The following is a 22,043-nucleotide window of genomic DNA, read 5'->3' as shown; positions in this document are numbered from 1 at the left end:
CTTAAATCCCTTGTCCTGATTTGGATGTTTTAATGTGATCAAAATGGACATTTTACCAGATCTTCTTTATATATTCCAGACCGTTCCTGTCTGCGTTCCTCAGACCTTTTTCTCCCATCTCAACAATTCTAACAGCAAGTTTGTATGGGGAACATCGAGGCCTAGGATACATTTTGAAATATTGTGTCGTCCCAAACAATAAAATGGGGTACTAATCTGCCAGATCTAAAAAAAAAAATCCCATCAATCTTCGATTCTTATGAGAACAGTGGACTGGTTTAGGTCTATGGAAAATAAGCAGTGGATGAAACTGGAAGAGGACCTCTCTCTCTGGACACTCACATTTCAACCTTGGATTGATAAAATACATGGAGAAACTAAACTATTAATAACACTCACTTTTTGCATACATAGGAGCAAGTCCTAATCTCATCATCTATATCACGTAGGTTGGGTCCATTAACGCCCTTGTTTGACAACCCAGATTTCCCACCAGCTTCAGGTGTGGCCTCATTTCTAATCTGGGCCAAATTAGATGGGGTTAGATTGAGACATGTTCTTATTGGATCAGGCTCTTTTCCTTCCTTTACAAAACTTGGTGGCTCCTGACCAGGTAGGGGTCTATCCTGACCAGGTAGGGGTCTATCCTGACCAGGTAGGGGTCTATCCTGGCTCGTTTATTTCCAGCTCAGGTAATTTATAAATTTTCACATATTTCTGACTAATATAAAGGATGAACTTGCTCCGTTTGAACCCTTAATCACTCAAGTAGGTCCTTGCACTAAACTTCTATCCTATATACACAAAGCAACACAAATGAACACCAGCTATGATCCTCTACCCTTTACTGGGGCTTGGGAGAAGGAATTGGGTAGTCAAATTTCAGAGGAGGATTGGCAAAAAGCATTCATACTCTCCCACAAATTATCTATTGCCGTTCTCAGAAGAAAAACTATAAGTTTCTATCTACATGATACCGTTGTCCCACTATGCTACATAGGATGTTCCTCTCTGTGTCGGACTTGTGCTGGCGGTGTGCTGGTGAAACTGGGTCTGTGTTACATATTAGGAGGAGGATTTTAATAAATTAGTGAACCAGGAAAAATGTCGGTGAGTGTTTATTCAAATTAAATATTTTTTTGTATGCATTTTTATTTTTGGCTACTGGGTCAGTAATGGAGAGGTGTCCATCAGACAACCCCATTACTAACACCAGGGCTTGATGCCAGCTGTGATTTTTGACAAATCACAGCTGTCATCAACCCCAAGATACATTACACTGATTGTCAACGCATCAGGGCAATTAGGAAGAGCAAAGGCAAAAAGCCATAATTGGTGCATTTCATGTGCTGCTCCACTTCTGGTGCGGCTATGGGCTGGTATTTTTAGGCTGGGGATGGCCCCTATAACCAGGGATCTTCCCAACCTGATAATATCAGCTCTCAGCTGTCTGCTCTCCCTTGGCTGGTTACAAAAATAGGGGGACCCAATGTCGTTTTTTTAATTATTTATTAGGTTAAACAAGGCTAAACTCCCTTTAGTTCCACATGAAAGGCTCTAAAGGGCACAGATTTATAATATATAGGGGGTTGTGAAATTATATACCTCCAGGACATCTATTATCTATCATATATCGATATCTGTATATAAGATTGTTTTCTTAGTTTTGTAATCAGCATTAAGTTACATAGAGGATTATAGTAAGTAAAAGACGATGTTAAAAACGCATTGTATATGGATGCAGGCGAGAAAAACATCGCACACTCGTCTAACTCTTCGGGATGAACATTAGCCGGACTCTGAACATAGTCTATCAGGGCCGCCCTCCTTGGAAGGGGTTAAACATACGAGATTTCGGCCTTTTAGCTCCTGGTATGAAGTGGATAGCACAATCATATGCCGCCATATAGTAGACATCCGGTAACTGGTGATAATCACCTCATGTGTCGTCTATTTGCCTCCAAGCAGGAAAATCCAACATTACATTCCCCACATAAAACTGTAGAAAAGGCGGCGCGGGGTAATTGTGCCCGTAGTGAGGGGCAAATAATGCCGGAAATGTCACTGACTGCGGAGACGTCTCCATGTAGCGTCTTCACTCCGGATATCACGGTACAGGAGCCGCACAGTTCACACTGTGCATTCACTGAAGCCCCTGATCATGTGACCCATGACTCCTCCCCTCCTGTGACCTCATCACAGCTCCTGGGCGCACAGAGCAGCCATATATGTGGAGGCGGATCTGCAGGTGGAGGTATGTGGAGACCCCCATTACTGGGCGCAGGGGCATTAACCCCTTCAGCACAGAGACTCTTTTGGGGTCTCTGTGTGGTGTGAACAGTGACATAACAGCTGTGGACAGAATGCGGCTTAGCTGGTTCCCGTCCACAATAGATCCATTCAGACGACTGCAGGATGAAGGACAGAAGCCCAGAGAAGTCCTCACACAACGCCATTATTCCTCTCCTAGTTCCAGCACAGTAATGTAGATAGTAGTGATAACCGTCCACATATTCTCTTTATACCCTCCGGTACGATGGATTTGGCCTCAGTGTCCAGGAAGCTTCACGGTTCAGCAATGCTCCTCTGCCATCTTCCCTCCACCTGAACTATTTACCCTTTCTCCAGGTTCTCGTTATGTGTTTCTCTTGCGATTAAACAAGAAAACAGGAGTTGTGAAAGGGTCGGGGCCAAGAACAACCAACCATCTCGTAAAACCATCAAACAACCATCTTGTGAGAAATTTATTCAGCTGCCAACCGCGGGGAAGTAACTACTTGGCGTCTGTGACCTAAAATATAAAGGTTTTATAAGTAGATGTCGAGGAAAAAAACTAAATACTGTAAAATAATAAATATCATATGTTTCCTTTATTATATCCAGTAATTGTATTATTACACAGGATTTTTATGATGTTACATCTGCTCATCTTCTTCTCATTCAGGTCTCTACAATATCAGATCCTCTCAGTGAAGATCTTCTACATCAGAGAATTTTTCCAATTTACTCATCAAGGATGGATATGGACAGAGACAAGTTGGCTGAGAGGATATTCCACCTCACCCTAGAGATCCTCTTCCGGCTTACTGGAGAGGTGAGAGATTCTGATGACGTCACATTACATCATTCTTATCTATGGAAATAACAGATGGACAGAACTGGAGAGGTGAGGACTCTGGAAATGTCTGGAGGGAGATTTATTAATGTGTCTCTCCATAACCAGGATTACACAGTAGTGAAGAAGACCTCTAGTGAGCGCTGTCAGGACCCTGTGTCTGAGGGATGGGGAAGACCCCTGAGCACAATCACGAGGCCTCCACCTCACCCCCTGATACATGAGGACATCAATGACCAGAAGATCCTAGAACTCACCTACAAGATGATTGAGCTGCTGACAGGAGAGGTGGCACTGCTGGGACATTATACAGTAACGCTATGAAGGGATCGGGGAATGACTGTATCGTTGTATGTGTCAGGTTCCTATAAGGTGTCAGGATGTCGCCATCTATTTCTCCATGGGGGAGTGGGAGTATTTAGAAGGACACAAAGATCTGTACAAGGACGTCATGATGGAGGTTCCCCAGCCCCTCACATCACCAGGTAATAGACAGGACTAAACACACACAGCCTATAATTATCTGTATGTAAAGATTGAATTCAGTCCCTGTATCTGTTTCCTCCAGATCTATCCAGTAAGAGGACAACACCAGAGAGATGTCCCCGTCCTCTTCTTCCACAGGACTGTAAACAAGAAGACCCCAATGTTCCTCAGGATCATCAGGTAGATGGAGAGAAGGTGTCATGAGATCTCCCCTATGATGTGTAGACTGCTGTGAAGGTCTTGTGCTCAGTCTTGTTTTATCCACCAGTATTATATGGTTTATACTTGTGCAATGAGAACGGTGGAGATGGCAGGATTAGAGCTAATCATAGATGGGACTTCTCCATCTGTTTGTGACTTTTACAATATTTGTTTCAGGGTGAAGATCTGACCCATATTAATACTACAGAGACATATGTGAGGGGTGATGAGTGGTGTAAAGAGGAGATTCCTACATATGACTACCCAGGTGAGTACTGACCACTAAATGCAGAGAAGTCACAGATTCTTCTCAGTCACCGGCTGCGGCTGATTTATCGCTGGTGTAGTTCGGCCGTATCACAATCGTGTGATCACCATTTTGCCGCTAGACCACAACATTCTCCTCCACCCTAAACTGTTCAAATGACTTTGGGCGTTGAAAGTCCTTTTCTATAGAATTTACAACCTGGAGAATCCACCTAATCCCTGGGATTAGGAGACGCTGACCGTTACCTGCCCAGATCTGTAAACTACAAAGCCAAATGACAGCGTACGTAGAATGTGCTGACAAGTTAAAAAATCACTTTAAGAAAAATATTATGATGAGCCTGTGAAAGAAAGCAGAGGGTAATGATGCTGTCGGCCTCCTAGATCCCTGATATCTTATTGGATGAATCTACCTTCTCTCCCCTCTGTGCTGCTGAATGTTCTCATGTTCTCATATGGTCCCTTCAAGACAAGGTCCAGTCTTTATGACCGAACTTCACTTTTATGATCGACAACATTAAATGTGCAGTGAGGGACAAGTGTGAATTTCTGTACAATAACAACAGAGTTTCCCTTTATCCTGACTTTTCAATTTCTTTTAAAACCAACTAACTTCAAACAGGATCTTGATAAACTACATAAAAAAAATTACACCTGTGCCATGATATATCTCTAAGCTGTGCGTGGCTGATGGCTGTAATACACATTTATTCACGCCTGTGTGACGCCTCTACTCGGAAGCCCTTTATTTTACCCTGGGAGATGGGGGACTCGGAGTCGGGTCCTATGATGTAGAGATGGGGTGCAGCCGTGGCCTGGACCCGACCGTGCTCAGGGCCGTCACATTAAAAAAGGATGGTGTGGGCTTATCCGGGTTGAGTGGCTGATTTACGACTACGCCAACTGTGGCACCTGGTGAAGGCCACCAGCGCCGCTGAAGTCCGCTGAGGCATGATGTTATGGCGGCCAAAGTTATTACTACTCCCCACAGGCGGAGCAAGGCCTCAGGGCAGAGGGACAGGATGGAGGGGGTAGTAGTAGAGGAGAACGGATGCCGCGTCGCGCGGTGTGGCGCAGAATAAACAGTCCGGAGGCCATAGGGGTGAACTTCCAAGGCTTTACTTACTTTAGAGACGGCAGAAGGAAGGCGACCCCCTGCTCCCCGCAGAGTCCTGCGGTCACCAGGGACGGGGGTCCGACAACCTCCGAGTAAGTCCAGCGTTCGATCGGGACCCTACACCAGAGTGTTCCTGAACTACAGACCGAATCCTTTCCTGTCCGTGTGTGTGCGAATAGGCCGGGTCTCCCACTGAGCTCCTCTCAGAACAAGGGCACGGGTGGCAGCTCCGCTCCGTCCGATACCCGGTGGGATCCTCAGGGCCTACCGGGCTTTCCCGACCAGGACTTGGAGTAGCAGTGTCGGGGGCCGGTACCCCTCTTTCAGCCGGACTCCCTCTGAATATATCAGGTGGTGAGGACAGGTGGCGTGCACCGCTCCATCTGCATCTTCCACGGGATCCATTTGCTATGGAGCCACACTCTTAAGCTCCGGGCCTTCTTGGTCCTGGTCCTTGACCGGGTTGAGACATTCCTTGTCTACAACCTACCCTCGTCCCAAGGCCAGGGCACGAGGGCTGTGTCTCCATCTGATGCGGGCCCACACAGGATCCACGTTAGGGTGGGAGGTCACAGTCCACTCAGCAATTGACAGCATAGAGACAGTCAAAGAGCGATTGAAGGCAGTCAAAGAACCAAGACCCAAGATGGCATTTTATTAAATATGAAATTTAAAGTGTAACTAACTTGTAAGTCCTCCACCCTCACCCACTAACTGGTTCCCCTAACTCTTGGTTCCCCAGTCTCCCTGTAACCAGGGGAGAAGCACCTAGTGCATTCTAGCTCCCTCTGGTGGAGAAATGTGGTGTTGGATGCAAAGGTTGGGTCACGACTATCACACTGTTCTTACCTCAGAGGAGGAACACTACGCTCCATTGAAGAAGTGCAGCATCCCTGTGGCGGTCGAACCCTCAGGGGCCCCACACCTGCAGGAGATGTGTTGGCATGGTTCGAGCCCTGGTTTCATGGATTCACTCCACGTCATAAATTCCATTATGTTTTCGATCCTAAGGAATTCAGATTACTGCACAATCTCTCCTGAAATGGGGGCACTAATACTTTCTCTACTCTTCTGCTCAGGACTCAGTAGCTCCAATGGTCCACCATAAATGAGTGTGTTGGAATTCTCCCCTCATACATACTTTGTTGTTGCGGATGTAACATTTTTTATTCTATGTCTTTTTTTACAGCTTCATTCTGTATGATAGTTTGATTGTGGTGGGATCGGCCTCACTTATGTGAATCTATAACTCCTTGGTAGTCTTTAAAAAAATACCTCTTCCATATGCACGAGGTCCAAATTTAAGACACCTCAGCTCTGCACTATTATAAAAAGTTAAAATTTAAATGTCTAATATTTCTTCTTAAAACTCATCTGACAGAAAATATTGTCACTTACGATAGTTTAGATTGTCAAGAGCCACCGAGCCCCATACTCTAATTACCCCAGAGAGGTTTCACCACTAGTTACTAATTTTTTACTGAAGAAGACTGTTGAGTTGGATCATTTCAGTAGACGTGTTATTGTCTATAATCACAGTTTTGACTACAGTACTTAAATATTTAGCTATTTGAAGGCAGATTTTGCTGGAATAGTTTGCAGGCACAGCGTATTGGGGACACTGTTCATGGTCATCTAGCAGTTCAAAAGATGGCTACCACAAACAGGTTTGGCGCTATCTACTCCATTTTCCAGATCCCAGGGATTACTTTGTTTATCACCCTTTAACCCCACTACATGGATCTGTTCTTACACAGAGACCCCTAGCTTGGGCCATGGTGTTACCTGCTGTTCTGTGGTGTGAGATTAGAAGAATAGTCAGGTAGCCGGATCAGAACCAGGAGAGCAGAGAAAATACAAAATCAGAAGACAGGAGTAGTCAGTAAACGGGCCGAGGTCACAACAGAAACAAATACACAAGCCGGGAGCTGAGCACAGAGGACTGAACCAGAGGACAACAAGGCTGTATCTGGCAGCTTCTGGCAATATGCTTCCAGCTTTAGTAGGGTGCGGTGCTTTCCAAATGGCTGAAGCAGGGAGCAGATTACTCCAGCTGGACAGCACACACCCATACTGCCAGACTGGATGGTACTACTGGTCCCAGGCACCCTAATCTTAGTGGCTGGACAGAGCCTGCGCCGCCCAGAGCTTCTGGTTACTCTGTCTCCTCCATCACCAGCGCCTCCTGCAGGATGAATAAGGCGGCTCCTGCTGAGAGAAGCAGATGTCGCAGGAGCAGATCCCAGAGGAGATGGGACCCACCATTTACAGAAGCCCTAATATGACAAAATGTCAGAAAACCAGAGCAGTGGAAATCCCCATCTAGTGAATACATTTTATAACCCTCAGTGAATTAATCTATAGGAGTAGTGACTATTTTGACTCCTCAGGCACTTTCCAGAAATTAGAAAACAGTGGAAATTACAAATATGCCATTTCATTACCCAACACATAGTGCCCAGATTGTGCTCCAGGAGACACACACCATAAATTAAATGGCTTCTTCTCACTATAGTAATGCCAAATACATGGATGATAAATGTGGTTTGGGCGCACTGCAAGGCTCAGAAGCAAGGGGGAGATTTGACTTTGGGAGAGTGGATATTGCTGGATTGGTTTATGGAAGCCATGTTGCTTTTCAAGAGCCTTTGAGCCACTAATAACGTGGAAACCTCTGTTTTTCCATTGACAGATGATGGACCTGAGTGGGGACTTGTGAGATGAGTACAGTTTTTATTGGTGTTATTTTTGCCTACGTAACATTGTTTGGTGACTTTTTATTCCATATTTGATTCCATATATGGGAGGCAGAATGAACAAACAGTTGAACACCACGCTCTACTGGTTCATCCTATGAGGTTTTCTATTAAACAGTGAACTGTCATTGTCTTGGTGAATAAATCATTATTTTTACATAACTTGCCATTTTTACAGACAGTAGAAATGTTAAAAAATATAAAATTCAAGGATATTTTTATTGAAAAATAATAATTGGTTTTCTTCTTGGCAGATGACTGTACCAGGAGATCAGAGGGACAGCTGACATCTTCAATTTTTAAATCAGATGATCTTGAGATCACACAGGATACAATTGAAGTGAATGCCATTACTCCAGATATACCATCATCCCTTCACTGCAATGATCAATCATCTGATCCTTTGAAACAGATCCTGTCTTCTGATTCATTACTGACTACTAAGGAAAATCAGAGTCACAACATAAGCATTAAAAAACAAATTGCTCCTAAAGCAAAGAAGCCATTTTCATGTTCAGAATATGGAAATAGTTTTTCCCTCCAGAAGTCTTTTCCTAAACATCAAAAAATTCACACGGCAGAGAATAGATTTTCTTGTTCCAAGTGTAGGAAATGTTTTAACAAGAAATCAAATTTTGTTAGTCACCAGAGAATTCACACAGGGGAGAAGCCTTTTTCATGTTCAGAATGTGGGAAGAATTTTACACAGATATCAAGTTTTATCAGACATCGGAGAACTCACACAGGGGAGAAGCCTTTTTCATGTTCAGAATGTAGAAACTATTTTACACAGATATCAAGTTTTATCAGACATCAGAGAACTCACACAGGGAAGAAACCTTTTTCATGTTCAGAATGTGGGAAATGTTTTACCAGGAAAGCTTATCTTGATACCCACCAGAGAAACCACACAGGAGAGAAGCCTTTTTCATGTTCAGAATGTGGAAGATGTTTTGTGAATAAATCATCTTTTCTTAGTCACCAGAGAATTCACAAAGGGGAGAAGCTTTATTCATGTTCAGAATGTGGGAAATGTTTTAACCAGAAATCACATTTTGTTAAGCACCAGAGAATTCACACTAGGGAGAAACCTTTTTCATGTTCAGAATGTAGAAAATGTTTTACACAGATATCAAGTTTTGTTATACACCAGAGAATCCACACAGGGGAGAAGCCTTTTTCATGTTCGGAATGTGGGAAACATTTTTACCGGAAATCAGATGTTGTTATACACCAAAGAACCCACACAGGGGAGAAGCATTTTTTATGTTCAGAATGTGGGAAATGTTTTAACCAGAAAGCTCATCTTAATATCCACCAGAGAGCCCACACAGGGGAGAAGCCTTTTTCATGTTCAGAATGTGGGAAATGTTTTGTGAAGAAATCATCTTTTCTTAGTCACCAGAGCAGTCACACAGGGTTGAAGCCTTTTTTATATTCTTAATGTAGGAAATGTTTTCCTTGAAAATCAACTCTTAATAAACTTTAGAGAATTCACACAGGAGAAAAGCCTTTTTCATGTTCAGAATGTTGGAAATTTTTTAATCGAAAATTGTATCTTCTTAAAGAGGTTGTCCAATTCTAGGACAACCCCTTGTCATTCCTTAAGTTTGTACTCGTTAAAATAAAAACATTCATACTCAGCTCCCGTGGTGGCACCGTTCCTGCGGTGTTGGGACTCGGGGTTGTTACATCACATGAACCCTGCACCCAGTCAGTGCCCCTGCCTGTCCCTGCCTTCGGACATATTGAACATCAACAGGAAGCCAGGGCTATGGCTGCTCTCAGATTTCCTTGTGATGCTCGATTTTTCTGAAGGCAAGGACAGTGATTCTAGCGCTTATTGGGCTCACAAGACTTAAGAATCTTAAATGAGCCCCGGGAACTCATGTACCGACACCACTGGAACGACATCTTGGGTATTTGCTGGGACTGTTCTATCTGTTTATTGCCTCTTTTGTGGGTCAATAAAGTATTGCCACACTGTTTTACCCTCACCGTGTGTTGTCTGAGTAGTGTTCTGCCCACTGAAGACTCCGGGTCTTCATATTTTGGTGGCAACGGTGGGATACTACACAGCCCAGCAGATTTGGGGGAGCTGCAAGGGTACTGGTGTTAGCACACACCGTCCAAAGGGCTCCAAAGCCAGGGAGACATATAAGTAGACCATAAGTATACACAGCGGGTTTTGGATGCTTCCATGTTCAACCCCACCAGCCCGGCCTTGGGAGGAGGACCATGAGGATATACAGCAGCAACAAGAAACGGCAACTACAGGAGCTGTGCCAGCTTCAACGGATTGAATACCAGGCCACAGACACTCATCAGATTTAATTCAGGAACTACAGAATGCTGAGGAAGGCTTGTGTGGACGCAATGAATACAAGTGTGTTCTCGTCAATTACGTGTGGAGTTTATTCTCAAGGAAGACACGGAATATGCTCTGAGGGAACTGGATGATACAAAATTTTGTTCTCATGAAGGTGAGACCTCTTACATTCGTGGCTGTGCTTAAAGACATACCCCAAATAATATATTACACTACTGCAGAATATAGCCATATCCGCAGATCGCCTTTTCATATCATGTGGATATAGCTATATTCTGCAGTAGTGTAACATTATTTGGGGTATGAAATTATATGTTTCTGAGATTTTTTACTTTCTATCACCTTGAGCTAATTTATCCTTATAATAGGACTAATAGTAGGATGATTATAAACATGATTCGATAGAAATATTATAGATGGTGATGTTATAATTGTGATATGATTCTATATAGAAAGATTTTGTTATTGGTGCCTATACATAGAGATCAGTCTTTTCACATATTGAATCCAGAGAGCATTATAAGGTGAATAATAAAAAATTCTTCAGCTAGATATGACGTTTATATAAGAAATAATCATGGTTTGCGATGTTGCAATTGAGATATAATTATATATGACATGATTTGATTATTGAGACTGTTTTAAAGATTAGTGTCAATATGTTGGGGCTACTAATTATGTGGAGTGAGCATTATAAAATTAATAATAAAAATTATAAAATCAATAAAAATAATAAATTATATAAAGTTTTTTATATATAAAAACTATAATAAGTGATGTTCAAAAAATATTCTATAAAATTATATCATTTGTAATAATTGTGGATGGTCCATTCATACATTCTAATTAGGTAGATTTGATAATTAAAAAACCTGATATACGAAAACATTTGGGTTTCTGTTTTTGTATTGGTATGGAGATATTATTTGTTTTCTATAATGTTTCATTATTATTTTATCCATGTTGTATTTTGTGCTATATTCTGTTGTAGCTTTTGTATTTTTATAATATTTTTTGTAATATTGTTTTGTAAATTTTGTATGATGTCATTTCCTTTAAATTTCTCTATATATGTGTGAAAGCTGTCTTGTTATCCACAATTGAAAAAAGCCTGCAAGGGGCTGAAACGTCTTGTTGTAATTTTCCTACATGTGGAATAAATGAATTGATCGAATACACGTGAGTGCCGGGATTTCTACATTTTGCTTATAATCTCTCCACGTGCACCACTATTACTAACGAGGACTACGGAGTGCCGACTATTTCTCTGTACTGGTCCTATCACTCACTGACACTTTTAGTGCTTATTAAAACGAACACAACATAGCCACCCCAACTAGTTTCGCCAAAAGGGCTTCCTCAGGGGGCTGGAGCTATACTGAGTGCAAAACCACAATACTGACCTTTTTAAAGGCTCTGCTCTAATACCATTAGACAGGCAAAAGCCAATCATATCATAATATCTCTCAACCAATCTGATAAGAGGGTCATATGTCAGAGTGTCCCATTGTCCAATCCCCATCACTATATATATCTCCCACATCTCTTTATTTTCCACAGGCCTACGGATCACCGCCATGTCAGACGCCATATCCTCACATACCTACATCGCGTCATATCATAGGTTCTGCACCTACCATTCCTCGGTGGTCATATTTTTTATCTCCATGGTCATTTGCTGGCCGCGATAGGCAATCGCGGTCAGCAATGTCACGCTTCCTCATAGGGCGGCGTCAAAAGACGAGGCACCATTCATAGACCTATTCACTACGAGCGCTGTCATCACTGCGCATGCGCTCTGTATATTCTTTGTAACTTTGTCTGTGGAGCGTTTCCAGAGACACTGCACATGTCAGCGCCTACGGCAAAGAGATAAAGGAGCTAACACTCAATCTCCTTCTCAAATTAATATCAAGGCCATCATTAAACTATTCTTTTTAACCATGTTTTAAAAAAACTATTTCTCAACCAAGATATAAGAAAAAAAGTGGGGGGATGTGTGTGTGTGTGTCGGGGGGGGGGGGGGAAACCATAGATAAGATAAGTTAGGACAGAGTTGACCTATATTAAATTATTTTTTTCAATATATATACCTATAGTTAGAAGGCAGATGCCAGTCAGTAAACAAGCTCCGTAATTACTCTTAAATACTTTCCAAGTCAACGAGATGGCTATTAACGTATCATTTATATATCTAACCCCATTAGTTATACTGTATCACAGAAAAGCACTATAACTGAACCCCTCATTTAGGCCCTTGGGTTTAAGTGAATTTAGTTTATAGATCCACCTTGCTTCCTCCCTCAATGAAAGTTGACCCAGATTCTCTTTTCTGGGACCCAATTCCACTTTACGTATACCTATAAATGTTAGATCCAGGGGTTTATCTGCATGTTGACTTCTCATATGTCTTGAGAGAGGGGTAATCCTTATCTGTATTTATAGAGCTTAGATGTTTGGAGATGCTTCTCCTAAATTCCTGCATTGTCTTTCCCACATACAATTTTCGGTATGGGCATCTAGCCGAGTACACTACTCCCTTAGACTTGCAATCTATATGGTCTTTTATGTAGTATTCACGTCCGTCCCCTGGATTAATAAATGCTGTACTTTGCACCAAATACCTACTGAAGGAACAGCCACCGCGTGGGCCAGAACCAACCCTAGATGTACATTTACTCTTCAAGGGTTTAACTGCTTCATCTCTCCTAAAGTGGTTATGTATGAGATGATCTCTCAGGTTTTTCGCCCTATGAAAGGTGATCTCCAGACGTTCACCAACAATCTCCCTGAAATCTGAATTTTTAGGTCCAGAAAATTGATTTGTTTTAAACCAATTTCATATGTAAAAAACATTCCAATTTGGTTATTATTCAAAATGGAAACAAAATCCAGAAAAATGTTCGTATCACCATCCCACAAAATTAGAACATCATCAACAAACCATCCCCCCAATAAAATATTACTGGTATAGAAACTCAAATCCTCATTGAAAACGTGCTGATCCTCCCACCACCCCAGAAATAAATTTGCAAACGTAGGTGCACATGTCGTACCCATTGCAGTCCCTTTTGTTTGATAATAAAAAATTATCATCAAACACAAAATAATGCGTCAACACAAACCTCAAACGTGACAAAATAAATTGATTATGTGGTACAAATTGCCTGCTTTTCATATTCAAAAAATATGTTATCACCTTAATTCCCAGCTCATGATCGATATTGCTATATAGGGCTTCAACGTCCAAACTTGTCAATATGGTGGTATCAGAGACATTAATACCTCTCAGTTTCAAGACTAGATCTTTAGTATCATGAATAAAAGATGACAAAGTATTGCAAACTATGTTGAGAAAGGCGTTTAGAAGATGGACTTGTCACAGAGGACGAGTTTGAAATTCTTTATAACCCACAACCAATGATTGCAACGTTTTACGCCCTCCCCAAAGTACACAAGAATATTACCCCTATCCCCAGTCAACCTATAGTGTCTGGAAATAATTTGACAGAAGGCACTAGTAGGTATATACATGAAATATTGGCACCATTTGTGCATACTTTGCCATCTTTTATTCATGATACTAAAGATATAGTCTCGAAACTGAGAGGTATTAATGTCTCTAATACCACCATATTGACAAGTTTGGACGTTGAAGCCCTTTATAGCTATATCGATCATGAGCTGGGAATTAGGGTGATAATATATCCATATCCCAATGGACGAATCCCGCAAAAGAATGCGTCCTTATGCACACCGGCTAATGGTGGTGCCATTTTGTAATATTATTTGCCGTGCCTGGTGGCGCGGATAGTCGGTCCACTAGGGCCTTAAGGGTCGTTATCAAGTAGGTGTTGCTATTACCCGTTCCTGTTATGTCGCACTCACCCGTACCTGCGGCTGGAGGAGGGGTTGGAGGCCTTTACTGGGCAACACACTGGTACACATGCACATCCAGCTTTCCCAAGCTCCTGAGCAGTTCACTACTTGCACTCTGGATACCTGGTAACACAACCAAGCTATTTTCTCTCTCCGAGATCGTGGGTGTGTTAAGCAATGAAAAACAAACTTATTAAATGTTCGATTTAATATGCAAAAGAAGTACAGTGCTTAACCCCTTAAGCCCCGAGGGTGATTTGCACGTTAATGACCAGGCCAATTTTTACAATTCTGACCACTGTAACTTTATGAGGTAATTACTCTGGAACGCTTCAACGGATCCCCCTGATTCTGAGATTGTTTTTTCGTGACATATTGTACTTCATGATTGTGGAAAAATTTCTTCGATATCACTTGCGTTTATTTGTGAAAAAAATGGAAATTTGGCGAAAATTTTGAAAATTTTGCAATTTTCAAAATTTGAATTTTTAAGCCCTGAAATCAGAGCGATATGTCACACAAAAGAGTTAATAAATAACATTTCCCACATGTCTACTTTACATCAGCACAATTTTGGAACCAAAATTTTTTTTGTTAGGGAGCTATAAGGGTTAAAAGTTGACCAGCGATTTCTCATTTTTCCAACAAAATTTACAAAACCATTTTTTTAGGGACCACATCACATTTGAAGTCACTTTGAGAGGTCTTTATGACAGAAAATACCCAAAAGTGACACCATTCTAAAAACTGCACTCCTCAAGGTGCTCAAAACCACATTCAAGAACTTTATTAACCCTTCAGGTGCTTCACAGGAATTTTTTGAATGTGGAAGAAAAAAATGAACATTTAACTTTTTTCACAAAAATGTTACTTTAGACCCAATTTTTGTTATTTTCACAGGGGTAACAAGAAAAAATGGACCCCAAAATTTGTTGTGCAATTTCCCCTGGGCACGCAGATACCCAATATTTGGGGAAAAAACACTGTTTGGGCGCACGGCAGGGCTCGGAAGGGAAGGAGCGCCATTTGACTTTTTGATTGTAAAATTTGCTTGAATAATTAGCGGATGCCATGTTGTGTTTGGAGAGCCCCTGTGTGCCCAAACTTTGGAGCTCCCCCACAAGTGACCCCATTTTGGAAACTAGACCCCCCAAGGCACCTTTCTAGATGCATAGTGAGCACTTGGAACACCCAGGTGCTTCACAAATTGATTCGTAAAAATGAAAAAAAAACACTTTTTCATTTTTATGAATCAATTTGTGAAGCACCTGGGGTTCCAAGTGCTCACTATGAATCTAGATAGGTGCCTTGGGGGGTCTAGTTTCCAAAATGGGGTCACTTGTGGGGGAGCTCCAAAGTTTGGGCACACAGGGACTCTCCAAATGCAACATGATATCCGCTAACAAATTGAGCTGACAATTTGTTAGCGGATATCATGTTGCATTTGGAGAGTCCCTGTGTGCCCAAACATTGGAGCTCCCCCACAAGGGACCCCATTTTGGAAACTAGACCCCCCAAGGCACCTATCTAGATTCATAGTGAGCACTTGGAACCCCAGGTGCTTCACAAATTGATTCATAAAAATGAAAAAGTGTTTTTTTTTTTCACTTTTTCATTTTTACGAATCAATTTGTGAAGCACCTGGGGGTTCCAAGTGCTCACTATGCATCTAGATAGGTGCCTTGGGGGGTCTAGTTTCCAAAATGGGGTCACTTGTGGGGGAGCTCCAATGTTTGGGCACACAGGGACTCTCCAAATGCAACATGGTATCCGCTAACAAATTGAATGGAAAATCGGCTCAAATTGTTAGCGGACACCACGTTGCGTTTGGAGAGCCCCTCTGTGCCCAAACTTTGGAGCTCCCCCACAAGTGACCCCATTTTGGAAACTAGACCCCCCAAGGCACCTATCTAGATTCATAGTGAGCACTTGGAACCCCAGGTGCTTCACAAATTGATTCATAAAAATGAAAAAGTGTTTTTTTTTTCACTTTTTCATTTTTACGAATCAATTTGTGAAGCACCTGGGGGTTCCAAGTGCTCACTATGCATCTAGATAGGTGCCTTGGGGAGTGTAGTTTCCAAAATGGGGTCACTTGTGGGGGAGCTCCAAAGTTTGGGCACACAGGGGCTCTCCAAAAGCAACATGGTGTCCGCTAACAATTTGAGCCGACAATTTGTTAGCGGATATCATGTTGCATTTGGAGAGTCCCTGTGTGCCCAAGCATTGGAGCTCCCCCACAAGTGACCCCATTTTGGAAACTAGACCCCCCAAGGCACCTATCTAGATTCATAGTGAGCACTTGGAACCCCAGGTGCTTCACAAATTGATTCATAAAAATGAAAAAGTGTTTTTTTTTTCACTTTTTCATTTTTACAAATCAATTTGTGAAGCACCTGGGGGTTCCAAGTGCTCACTATGCATCTAGATAGGTGCCTTGGGGGGTCTAGTTTCCAAAATGGGGTCACTTGTGGGGGAGCTCCAATGTTTGGGCACACAGGGGCTCTCCAAACGCAACATGGCGTCCGCTAACAATTTGAGCCGATTTTCCATTCAATTTGTTAGCGGACACCATGTCGCGTTTGGAGAGCCCGTGATGTGCCTAAACAGTGGAGCTCCCCCACAAGTGTCCCCATTTTGGAAACTATACCCCTCAAGGATTTTATTAAGATGTATAGTGAACATTTTGAACCCAGAGGTACGGCACAGAATTTGTTTACATTAGGTCATCATATTGAATAAGTTGTCATTATTCTTGAGCGCAAGTGCTCGCTACTTGAGTTTGCATCGGGTACTCAGGTATGCACCATGTACAGCGTGTGCTCGAGTGACATGCTCGAGTCCCTGCTCCGCATGTTTCACGGTTATTAGACACCCAAAAAAAAACATGCGGGGATCGCTCGTGCATGGCAGGCAATCCCCGTAAAGTTTTTTGGCCGCGAAGCATATGGGGCAGAGACTCGAGCATGTCACTCAAATACCCACGATACTCCATGTATACCAGAGCACCCGATGCAAACTCAAGTAGCGAGCACTTGCTCTCAACACTAGTCGCCATATCGTCATCTTTTTTTCTTACTTTTGAAAAAAATCCCAACCCCAGCCCTAACCCTAGCACAACCCTAGCCCTAGCACAACCCTAGCCCTAACCGTAGCACAGCCCTAACCGTAGCACAACCCTAACCGTAGCACAACCCTAACCCTAGCACAACCCTAACCCTAGCACAACCCTAACCCCAAACCCAGCCCTAACCCTAACCCAATCCTAACCCAAGAGTTTATTTTTGATGCCGTTCCTTGTGCGGTATAAGTGATTAGACGACTTTATTCTTCGGGTCGGTGTGATTACAGCAATGCCAGAATCATATGGGGTTTTTATGACTGACAGCTGTCACACACTAAAAGACGCATTTTTTGTAAAATCTAGTTCTTGCATCGCCATATTTTGAGAGCTATAATTTTTCCAGATTTTGGCAGACAGTCATGTGACGGCTCATTTTTTGCGGGATGACTTGACGTTGTTATTGGTGCCATTTTCAGGCACGTGACATTTTTTGATCGCTTTCTATTCCGATTTTTGAGAGGCAGAATAAACAGAAACCAACAATTCAGGAATTGTTTTTTTTTTTTTTTATTCTGTTCCGCGTGTGGTAAAATTGATGAGGTAGCTTTATTCTTCGGGTCAGTATGTTTACAGCGGTACCACATTTGTATCATTTTTCTATGTTTTGGCGCTTATACACAATAAAAGCTATTTTATAGAAAAAAATATTTTTTAGCATCGCTTTATTCTGAGAGCTATAACTTTTTTATTTTTCGGCTGATGGAGCAGTATGGCAGCTTGTTTTTTGCGGGACGAGATGACGTTTTCAGCGGTACCATTTTTATTTATATGCGTCTTTTTGATCGCGTGTTATTCCACTTTTTGTTTGGCGGTATGGTGATAAAGCATTGTTTTTTGCTTCGTTTTTTTTTTTTTTTTTTTTTTTACCGTGTTCACTGAAGGGGTTAACTAGTGGGACAGTTTTATAGGTCAGGTTCTTCCGGACGCGGCGATACCAAATATGTGCACTTTTATTGTTTGTTTGTTTGTTTTTTTTATAATAATATTTATTGATGGGTACATTATATTTTTATTTTTGGTGGATTATTTTTTTTATTTTTTTTTTATATTTTTGCAAATGTTTTTTTTTTTTTTTTTTCACTTTCACACAGTTTATACACTTTATTACTTTGTCCCACTCTGGGACTTTCACTTTTTTTTCTCTGATCGCCTGCATGGCACAGGAATGCAGCACCATCCCTATGCCATGCAGGCTGTCAGAAATGCACAGTGTGAAGATTGCTTGGAGATGCACTGCGCATGTCCACGCAATCTTCCTGCTGTCTGGTGACCCGGATGTTGTCATGACGACATCGGGTCGTCATGGCAACACCCGGGAAGCCTTTGCAGACTGCGCTGGAAGCCGGAAGAGGAGGTGAGTATCGCCGATCACCTCCCCTTGCCCCCCCAATGCTGCGATCGACTTCGATCGCAGCATCGCGGGGTTTAATGTGCTGAGAGCGGTGCAGGACCGCTCCCTGCACATAGTACCGGGTGTCAGCTGTGACAATCAGCTGACACCTGGCGGCGATCGCGCCCGCACAGCCTGTGTGCGCGCGCGATCGCCATGACGTACTAATACGGGTCTGGCTCTTAAGTCCCAGGGCACAGATGCGTATTAGTACGTCAGATGTTGTTAAGGGGTTAAAAAAGTTACAAATCAAGCAAAACCAATAAGTCATACATAAAGGAAACAGTCAAAAAGAATAAATAAACCTTGCATGACTGGACCATGAGATTTCTTTGCGGGGAAGATGCCACCGAAAAGGTTGTGGTACTGAAGGATCATATGGTTCTTCGGGATCTGACCTTGATATACGGTAGAAGAGATGTTATAATGGGTCTCATCAGACCCCTCACTCCCCCTTCGGCTGGGGTAAGAAGGAGACTGCTTATAAGAATTGATTCTAATCCAGTTTTAGTCCTCATTTCTGATGTGGGTCATATTTTTCCAAAGGAACATTGCATAGAAACAATGTAGCCGTCATCTATACATACCACACATGAAAATTATCTATTTATAATTCAAGGAGATATTGCGCTCCTGTGGATTGCCAGTTAACAAAACTTTCTCAATTTTACCCACAGATGCGAATCTGCTCCCCAATCATGGATCTATCCATGGATTCTGTAAAACTAGAATTATAATACAAAAAAACGTAAAATATTGTTCTACATTGTCCCAGCTGGGCAGTACAGAGTGACTGCACAAGATGAAAGCCCCAGTCCCTGCGTTTAATACCCATGTGCCAGTGAAGGCACACAGGGACACATCTGCTTGCCCAAATAGTTATCCAACAGTGACAGCTACCTGTTCAATACTCTGTATACAGACTCCATGTCTGCTCTCCATCAGATAACCTGCGTCAATTACTTGTTAACAGTGGGGGTGGAAGGCAGTGATCAGATACCCCCAGCCTTTGATCTACATAACTCCATATATGACAATCCAAATCAGCCAAAAAAATTGTTTTCGATTAGTTAACAATTGAGAATACTCCAAACTCTCCATGGAAAAGCCATGTATGACATTCTAAGGTTTCCCAGGACTATATCCAACGCTTTAACGCAAATAGCAAAAAGCTGCATTTTGACATTACTCAGGCTATTTGCGTTACAGCCTCTTTAATTGTCACTGGCAGATGACATGGTGAGTGTTACCTCTATATTACCCCATCCATTACTACTAATATTACTGGGACTGTCTGTGGTGTTTAAAGTGACACCTTATTACAAACTGGTACCCAGAACTGAACTGGATATCAGAGACAAGGCTACACTAACACTTTGTAATGTGGTAGTATTACTCTCCTGTCCCGCAAGTTCTTGCCTCTTTTAATACATGAGAATGTCTTGTTGGCTTTAGAAGACGCTGATTAATATTGAATGCTGTGATTTAGTATGTGTTTTGCAAGTACGATCCAGATCCTTCTCTACCAGTGACTCTCCTAGTGTTACGATACTGCTAGAAGCCAGTGGCCGAAGGAGCACAAGCAGGAACCGCAAGAGGTGGTAGAAGTTCTTGGAGATAGCAAAGAGCTGTAGGATACAATCCGTAGATGAAGATAATGCCAAGCAATCTATCTGCTCTCCTACAGGATGTCTCTCATTCTCCTTCCTCATTCTGTCTGAATCTCTGTCCCAAGACTGACTCTGTCTCCAGAAGCATGTGTCCCTTCTGCTTCTCTGGGCTCAGCCCCCTAAATGGCAGAACTGCTCTCACCCTCCTCCCACAAAGCTAAGTGTGCATTAGTGGAGGTATCTTTCTCAGGTCGACCACATCAAATGGGTCTACATGTGAGACTCCCTGTGGTGAAGGCTCCGCCGGAACTTCTTTCAACACTTACACAATGGGCTTAGACGATTTTTGAACAATGTTTAGAGGATCCTGATATACTAATGAGATTAGTAGAATTCTGAACACTTTGCAAGTTAAATTAGTGTACATAAACTGAGGAGCAAGCAGAACATTAGTAAAACACAGCCAGCAATCTCTAATAAAACACAAAAAGGTATTTCTCTTGGATTAAGAAATCTAATCATCTGGCTTATTAAGATTTTACTCTGTATCGTCACAACAGCATCTTCACTATTCGAGTCCTTCAACATCTGCTTCTGCCATGATCACCAAACATGGAGTTTCAACAGGCTCCCTATCTTGCCACAGCTTGATAAGATTGACTTGACTTTGTACGGATTTAAGTTTCCTGGTTGATGAACCTTGTAGTTCACTTCACCAAGCTTTTGCACAACCTCATAGGGACCTTGCCATTAGGCCAAGAAATTACTCTACACTGTGGGAACTAGTACAAGGACCTGGTCCCCAGGGATGAACTGCCTCAGCCTGGCTGACCAGTTTTAGACCCTATATTGACCCTCTTGTGCCTGGATGAGATGTCCTTTTATGATGGGCATCACCTTCACAATCTTCTCCTGCAATTGGGTAACGTGCTTAATGACGATCCGATGGGGCGTTACTTCAGCTTCCCAGATTTCCTTCACTATATCAAGGAGACCCCAAGGATGTCGGCCATACAGAAGTTCTAATGGAAAGAATCCGGTAAAGACTTGTGGAACCTCCTGGATTGAAAACAACAGATATGGCGGAGACAGTCCCAGTCTTGACCGTCCTTCTCTATGACCTTCCTAAGTATACTCTTCTATCTTTTATTGAACCTTTCCACAAGGCCGTCCATATGGGGATGGTACACTGATGTTTTCAGTTGTGTAATTTGCAGGGGCCTACACAGGTGCCTCATCACCTTACTCATAAAGGGTGTTCCTTGGACGGTCAGGATCTCCCTCGGTAATCTGGTCCAGGAAAAAACGTGTACCAACTTGTGGGCTATACTTTTCACAGAGGAGTTTCTCAGGGAAACCTCTTCAGGGTACCGCATAGCATAGTCAAGGATGACCAATATGTATTGATGCCCATGAGTAAGTTTAACCAGGGGACCGACCAGGCATGGCAGTTTGCTCAAATGGCACTTCTATGATGGGTAATGGCATGGGGGGACTTTGAAAGTGAGAGGAGTGGCGGTTATCTAGCAGGTGGGACAGGACCTGCAATACTTTAAGATTTCTGCATCTGGGCCAATAAAACCTCCACGTGACTCACTCTAGAGTTTTGTCCACTCCCATATGGCCACCCAAGACATGTGAATGGACCATGTCCATCATCCTCCACCTACATAGTCATGGTACCAACAATTGCTCCACTATTTCCTTTCTGACCTTAGTAACCAGGTACAATAAAATAGGGAAACCTGGTGTCGGTCCCTGGCTCTTGT

General features: G+C 42.5%; 1 protein-coding gene across 1 annotated transcript; it reads left to right on the top strand.

Moving 5' to 3' along the window:
• The first annotated feature begins 553 nt into the window (after positions 1–553).
• Positions 554–20,968, top strand: LOC141194334 (uncharacterized). The gene is made up of 5 exons (XM_073662235.1): positions 554–613; positions 733–768; positions 8,487–9,317; positions 10,368–10,425; positions 20,835–20,968. The coding sequence occupies exons 1-5, from the start codon at positions 554–556 to the stop codon at positions 20,966–20,968; spliced, it is 1,119 nt and encodes a 372-aa protein (XP_073518336.1).
• Positions 20,969–22,043: the final 1,075 nt, after the last annotated feature.

The sequence above is a fragment of the Phyllobates terribilis genome, unplaced genomic scaffold (genome assembly GCF_046119375.1).
Source record: "Phyllobates terribilis strain yellow unplaced genomic scaffold, ASM4611937v1 Scaffold_69__1_contigs__length_7402412, whole genome shotgun sequence".
In the NCBI taxonomy this organism is placed as follows: Eukaryota; Metazoa; Chordata; class Amphibia; order Anura; family Dendrobatidae; genus Phyllobates; species Phyllobates terribilis.
Note: the sequence above shows the minus strand (reverse complement) of the source record. Positions and strands in the feature narration are given on the sequence as shown.